General features: G+C 42.5%; 1 protein-coding gene across 1 annotated transcript; it reads left to right on the top strand.

The window, feature by feature from the left end:
* The first annotated feature begins 778 nt into the window (after nt 1–778).
* LOC127578682 (uncharacterized) lies at nt 779–7,202 on the top strand. Its single transcript, XM_052030963.1, has 2 exons — nt 779–1,529; nt 6,112–7,202. The coding sequence occupies exons 1-2, from the start codon at nt 1,041–1,043 to the stop codon at nt 6,334–6,336; spliced, it is 714 nt and encodes a 237-aa protein (XP_051886923.1). The 5' UTR covers nt 779–1,040; the 3' UTR covers nt 6,337–7,202.
* The last annotated feature ends 447 nt before the right edge of the window (nt 7,203–7,649 follow it).

Here is a 7,649-nt window from a genome sequence, read left to right as displayed (position 1 = left end):
AATCTTCTTCACTGTCCACCAACTTTTGAGTCACTAATAACACCTACGTTCACATCCAAGTCATTGATATCACAAACAACAAGGATCCCAGCACCAATCACTGCAGTACACCACTGGTCACAGACTTCTAATCAAAAACATCCTTCCACTACTACTCTGCTTCCTTTCACCAAACCAATTTTTGATCCAATTAGCCAGCTTGCCTTGGATCCTATGTGCATTAACCTTTCGGACCAGCCTACCATGTGGACCCTTGTGAAATGCCTTACTAAAGTCCATATAGACAATATCTACTATCCTGCCTTCATCAGTCATCTTAGTTACCTCATCAAAAATGCAATCAAATTAGTGAGGCAGGATTTCGCCCTGACTATTCCCGATCAGCCCCTGTCTTTTCCAATGTAGTGGTTAGCGTAACACTATTTCAGCGCCAGCGACCCAGGTTCAATTCCCGCCACTCTCTGTAAGGAGTTTGTATGTTCTCCCCGTGACTGCATGGGTTTCCTCCGGGTGCTCCGATTTCCTCCCACATTCCAAAGACGTACGGGTTAGGAAGTTGTGGGCATGCTATGTTGGCACCCAAAGCGTGGCGACACTTGCGGGCTGTCCCCAGAACATTGTACGCAAAAGATGCATTTCACTGTGTTTCGATGTACATGTGGCTAATAAAGATCTTAATCTTAATCTTCCTACCTTAATCCTTTATCTTCATTTACTCTGTCAAATACCCTTATCCTTTCTGATCATCTCTCCTTTGCCTTCACTCCAAGGAGGACAATCCTAGATATTCCAGCCTTTTTGCACAGCTGAAGGCCCTCACCAGAATTTTTACCAAATCATAGTTTTCCCCTGGTAAGCCAATTTATAGTTTGTTCGAGGAGGGTTGCAGGTTGTCACTGAGAGATGAGGATGCCTTAGTAACTGACTGCTACCATTAATGTTTGACCAAAAGGTTGGTTGGGACAATTCACCTTTAAATCTTCTTCACGGGCAGTTCCTCTGGATCGATGTAATGCGGATTCTGAGGTGACAAGAGGCGAATGTGGGACCCGCAGACGCTTGAGGCAGGTGGGTATTTTGGGAGGTGGTGCGCTCCTTCTGCTGTTTACGCAGGGTTTCTGCGCGCTCCCGACGCACGGGCTGGAGGTTCTCAATGCATCGTTAAATGCTGTGGCTCTGGCGGCACGTTCCCAGACTTGCAATGGACTTGGCGGCGAGACAGCGCGCAGCGTCTTGCTGACAGACGATCCCTTGCCTACGGCTCTCAGTCGATGCCCGGGAACCGCAGTGGCACCGCAGAGGAACGGCAAGCTCCTGTCCCGGAGCTGCAAGGCTCCGATATGGACCTGGTGCTGAGCAAGCTGAAGGATTTCTCCTGTAAACCCACCAGATTCGCCGACTGGGACGGGAGGGACAGCCAGCCCGGGCTGTACAAGCGACAGAGCTGTCCTGACATAGGTTGGGACCCCCACAGCAAGAGGCAGAGGGTCGACCTGGAGAAGGCCCTGGACCGGCTGAAATCGGAACTGGTGAGAAAGCTGCCGAAGCAGGGCGAGTCTGGGATGGGTAACTGTGTAGGGTGTTGGGGAAGGGGAGGATACTAGGTTCAGCCAGGCGTAGTTTGGGTCAGAGGTGAGAACCGACCAGAGATAGAACACAGAACAGTACAGCACAGGAACAGGCCCTTCGGCCCACGATGGCTGCACCCAACATCATGCCTAATTAAACTAAATCTCTTATGCATGTACATGATCCATATCCCTCCCTATCCTGCATGATCGTGTCTATCTAACAGCCTCTTAAACGCCAGTATTGTACCTGCCTCCACCACCACCCCTGGCAGCGGACTCTAGGCACCCATCACTCCCTGTGTAAAAGACTTGCCCTGCACATCTCCTTTAAACCTTTTCCCTCTCACCTTAAATGCATAGAGTCACTCAGCATGGAAACAGGCCCTTCGGCCCAACTTGCCCATGCTGACTGTGTTGCCCAGCAAGCTAGTTCCATCTGCCTGCGTTTGGCCCATAACCCTTTAAACCTCTCCTATCCATGTACTTATCTGGATGGCTTTTAAATGTTGCTAACGTGCCTGCCTCAACCACTATTTCTGGCCGCTCGTTCCAAATACGGACCACCCTTTGTGTGAAGAAGCTGCCCCCGATGTCCCTTTTAAATCTCTCACCTCTGATCTTAAACCTATGCCCTCTTGTTTTTAGCACCCCACCTCCCTGGGAAAAAGACTATGTGCTTTCACCCTGTCTATGCCCCTTATGATCTTTCAGGTCTCCCCTCCACCTCCGACGCTCAAGAGAAAACAGTCCAAGTTCATCCAACCTCTCCATATAGCTCATACCCTTTAATCCAGGCAGCATCCTGGTGAACCTCTTCTGCACCCTCTCCAAAGCCTCCACATCCTTCCCGTAACGAGGCGACCAGAGTTGTCTGGGACAGCAAGAGGCATGATGGGGAATAGAGACTGGTACCAATCAGGAACAACTGGTGAGAGATAACGAAAGGAATTAACCAGAGTTGGTCAGAGGTTGGGGGGAAATAAAACAGATTTTAACCAGGTTTGGTCTTGTTGAGAGAGGAGAAAGAGAGCCCAAGATTAAGTAGGAATATTCAGGATCAAAGATGGAGGAGGGAGATGCAAATTAACTAGAACTAATTTGATTTGGTGTGAAAGAGATCAGGATCATAGATTGCTTAGATTATTGACGGGAGGGAGAAAGGGAGCAGCAGTAAACCTAGATATTCTGGGTCAGTGATTGGAGAATATCCAGATTTAAGTTTAAATTTTTTTTTAATTTTAAATTTTATTTTTTTTAAATTTTATTTACAGCGTGGTAACAGGCCCTTCCGGCCCAACGAGTCTGCGCTGCCCATTTTAAACCCAAATTAACCTACCCGTACATCTTTGCAATGTGGGAGGAAACCGGAGCACCCGGAGGAAACCCACGCAGACACGGGAGAACGTACAAACTCCTTACAGACAGCGACGGAAATCGAACCCCGATCGCTGGCGCTGTAATAGCGTCACGCTAACCGCTATGCTACTGTGCTGCCCATTATGTGGCATTCTGGGTCAGAGACGGGAAAATGAGAAGCAGATGAATGAAGTTCTATTGTTGGAGAGCTGTGGGGGATTGCAGGATACAGTGGATCATTGACTGTGGAAGGAGATGGAGATACTCTGGGTCAGGAAATGGGATGAAGGAATTGGTTTAAATCAGAGTGAAAATAAACATAATCCAGTAAATTAATTTGGGCAACATCTCCTGTTAATATCAATTTAAATATTGTTCATTAGTGAGGATGATGCAGTAAAAGTTACGAGGGATTTTCTCAGGAATGAAACATTATTCTTAGTTACAGATTCATACTACTCAAAATTAGTTTTCATAAACCTGCATTCACTACTAAATTCAGAATGCATGCCTCTCTATAATTCCAAGCTCAGTTGTTATGACAAAGGCTTGGAATAGAATCGATCTGAAATCAACCGGAAGCCCTACTGTCTGAAATAGTGAAATTGAATTGACCCTTATGGTAAAGCTTCGATTTGTTAAAATCCTCACTGTGGTACTGATGCCTGTCAGGAAAGGGAATTTGCCATAGCTACCCTGCGCTGAGGTGCAAATCAGTTGCTGATTCACAGGTCTGGATTTTTATTCTCAGTAGGAATCAAGATGTAGAAAGAAGCCTTGTTGTTCAGAAGCAGTAACAAGGAGGCATTGACTGTTTAATGGACCAGTTCAAATTAGCATCCTGCTAATGACCAAAACAGCTGGAAGTCACTATTCGACCACTAAAAGGGGGGATTGGAAAGTAGATTCTGACTGGGTTAGGAATGTGGTCCTCAGCTCAAAGCAGTGAAAGTCTGATGTAGAGCGGACCCATGGCTCCGTTGTAGAGCACTCTTATTCTTCTGGCCCATATGCAAACTAAAAAAGAATTGTTATAAATATTATCTTGTCTCTTCTGTTATTGGTGGCTTGTTTGATGACATAGGGACATCAATGCTCAGACCAAGGGCTAAGGTCAGATTCCACCTGTTAGTGATAGGTATCCTTGCCATCTGCAATTTGAAATTCCAGTTGTTTAGAATGGGAATGGGGCAAAGGCATTTTAACTGCTCCCTCATCTGGTTAATGCCAAACAGGGGGTAGATATAACCTAAGCATCCCTGCCAAGATCTTGCAACCAAGGATGGATAAAAATACTCTCTTGTGATGGTTTCCTGCATCCCAAGAGCAAATTAAAAAAAACCTCAACTTTTAACAGGTGAGAAATGGTTAAGTATGGTGGTAGCATAATTCATGACTACGTGACCTGGAACAATGCAGTAAGTTTCTCAGAGGTGAAAATCAAAAAAACTGCCAATGCTGGAAATCTGAATTAAAAAGAGAAAGTGGTTGACAACACAGTCAGTCGGGCAGCATCTGCACAGATGGAAACGTAGTTAATATTTCATGTTGATATCCATTCATCAGAACTGAGGAAGTGTCTTTGGCTGATACAACAATGCATGTTCTCTTTCGCAGATGCTGCCTGACCCAGTGAGTATTTCCAGCATTTTCAGTTTTTATTTTAATTTCTCATAGAGTTTTGTCACTGGTGCCACAGGAAATTTTGACAATCTTAGTGTCAAATTGAGTAATAAATATTCCTTCAATCTTTAGGAGAGTTTTTAGATCTTCTTCAATTAATTTAAGAATGTTAAGACTCTGTTGAAGCTGCACTGTTAAATTACTTAACCTTTAACTGCGGAGGAAGTAATTTTGCCCATAATATGAAATTGTTAGATTGTCACTAGAAAAAAAACTGTTAGTATAAAAAAAAGCTTTGTTAATATCTCTTTATGCAAGAACCTTGTTATTCTAAACTAGTCTGATCATTGTTCCATTTCCACATCAACTTCACTGTTTCTTAGCTGCCCTCTGAAAATTCCTAGCAAACTACTCAATTGAAAATAAAGATTTAGCTTCACTTACAATCTTAGGGCTTCCTAAATTGCTCTACAGCCAATGAAAGATTTTAAAAAAACTTATTGTAACATAGGAAACACAACAGGCAATTTGCAGATAGTCAGGTTCCACAGAAAAAATAGTGAAAATAAACAGATGCCTTCTGTAATGATCTCTGTACTGAGGAGAGTTTCCCTGCTCTTCTTCAAATAATGCTGCACAGGATTTTTAATGCCAGAGTGTAGATAGGCCTTGTTTTATTGTCTCATCTGAAAAACAGCTATAAAATGTTTCAGGAAAGGAGCCCACAATTACCATCTCAGAGCAACTTTTGATGATCAGTGAATGCCAGCCTGGCCAACAACACTCACATCCCAACGGAAGTAACAAAATACAAAAAAACAAAGTGCATAGTGCAAGGGTTTCCCTGACACTGAATTCTTGTTTCAGTTAGACAAGAAACAGGCACTGCCTGAGTGAAGTTCACATTGAACCTGCTGATCTCAGACTGACTCTTACACCTAAAATTCAAGAATAAGGAACTATAATTTTTTTCCTTGTTGAATTGTTTTGTGACGAGCAAAGCTGTCTAGCTTGTCTGTGTGTATCACGTGTTAGTTTAATTCCTGAAATTTGACATTTTGAAACCATATTTTCACTGTGTTGGTGTCATTCTTTACCAGGATCTGAAAATGGCTGAATTCTTACTAGTCTGCACTCCTTTCATAATCAACAAAAGCTTAAATCCCTTGCTAAATGCCACCTTATTGCAACTTCCTGATATATTTCATCTTCATGCCTGCTCCTAATGTGGCTGAAATTTCTTCATTTGTGGAGCCGTGAATCTTGTAATTGTCTACTTCACTTGCCTGTGAATACAGTCATTGACTATGTTCAAGACTAAAATAGATAGACCTTTGGACACAAAAGGAATCAAAAAGAAATGGAGTAGTGCAAGTAAGTCGAGTTGATGAAAAAAAATTCAACCACATTCAAAATGAACATTTACAGCACGATTGAGGGGCTAAAATGCCTAGTTCTGCTTCTGTCTCTTATTCTTTTATATGTGGGGCTGCAGTACTTAAGTTCTTTGAGTCAATTTCTCTGCTAAAATAAGTCCTAATCTGCCCTTCACGATTCACAGATGGAAATGCGCTCCCAGAATCAGTCCTTGGTGAAACAGTTGATGGAGCTTCATGAAGGGATCCAGGATTTGAAGCAGGAATGTGACAGTGACAGAGAGGTGGATGGCTCAGGGAATGACAGCAATGATTCTGAAGATGACAGCGGCTTAAACCATTCACACCCCAGACTCAGCCTGCAAGCAGCAATCTCCCAGAAACGGAATCGCAGGAACTCACTCCCCTAATGTTCATTGTAGGAGGAATGGGATAATTGACAAATAGAGAATTTAATGCATGTCTGCAGTAAAATCACTGCAACATTGTTAGGTGCCACATGACAACTTCAAACTATCTGCAATACTGTATATTTTTTAATATTCATATGCACTGTTTTACACATTTCACATATGAAGTAAGCATTCAGTACTCAAGGAGATCATAAAACAACAGTTGTATCTGTTAGTTTTAGCAAAATTAAAAATAGCACAATAGAGTATTCATCTAAATTTAGTATGATACTTGGTTTCTAGGACACTTAAAAATGAATGAAAGAGCATCAGTGAGTACATGACTGATTGTTAAGGTTATTTTTGAGAAGCTCATGTAATTTACTGAGGATGGATAGTCGTGTGACATAGCCTGTATTTTACTGCAGGTCAATGTGGTTGAACATCTGGAACTTCTAGTTGGGATCTTCCCACCTCCCACAATGAGAAGCAGGGTAAAAGGCTGCCACGCTGTTTCTGCAGAGTTCTTGTCAATGTTACGGCAGCCATTTGGGGAATCCATAGGAAATTTTATCCATCTGTTAAAAGTTTCTAAGTATTACCAAAGCAGTTACAGAACTGAATACTACAAATACGTGATTCAACATTAACCTTCAGAGAAAAATATAGATACTTGAAAAAGAAAAAAAAAATTTCAGGGCTCTAAGAGTGACAATGAAAATCAAAGAACTGCAGATCTAAAATAAAACCAGAAAGTGCTAAAACAAAAACACTCAGTAGGTCAGGTAGCAATTGCGGAAAGAGATAATGTTTCTGATCAAAGACCCTTCACTAGAACTGGGAAAGAGGGAACAAACAAATTAGTTTTACATTGCAGAGAGGTCAATAAGGGATGAATAGGGAACATCTCTGATGGGGGGGGGGGGGGAACAGGATTGCCATGGTGATTAGCTGTTGATGAAGTTTTTTACATTAATGAGGCAGTTAGAAAGAGAGGACACAAATAAAAGCACATGTAAAAATTGTGAAATGCAGAGCTGTAGGGACTACCCAGACTGTGTCAAAAGGAGAGAGAAAAACTGAGTAAGTATTACAGACAGGTGACCTACAACAGAGCCAGCCAATTCTGATACAAACAGAGAAAATGAATATCAGCAACTTTTTGAATGTAACATTGAGACCCAAAAGCTTCAATGTACCCAGTCAGAAGATGAGAAGCTGTTCCTTCAGCTTCTGTTTGGCTTTGTTGCAACAGTATAGGAAGCAACAGACAGAGAAGTCAGAGTGGGGTAAAAAAAACAATCTGCTGGAGGAACTCAGAAGGTCAGACA

The sequence above is a fragment of the Pristis pectinata genome, chromosome 16, assembly GCF_009764475.1.
Source record: "Pristis pectinata isolate sPriPec2 chromosome 16, sPriPec2.1.pri, whole genome shotgun sequence".
NCBI lineage: Eukaryota > Metazoa > Chordata > Chondrichthyes > Rhinopristiformes > Pristidae > Pristis > Pristis pectinata.
Note: the sequence above shows the minus strand (reverse complement) of the source record. Positions and strands in the feature narration are given on the sequence as shown.

Excerpts from the sequence above, each read along its gene's own strand:
- LOC127578682 (XM_052030963.1), top strand. The coding sequence starts at position 1,041 with ATGTGGGACCCGCAGACGCTTGAGGCAGGTGGGTATTTTGGGAGGTGG. Across the intron at positions 1,530-6,111 it reads ACCGGCTGAAATCGGAACTG|ATGGAAATGCGCTCCCAGAA; the intron begins GTGAGAAAGCTG and ends CACGATTCACAG.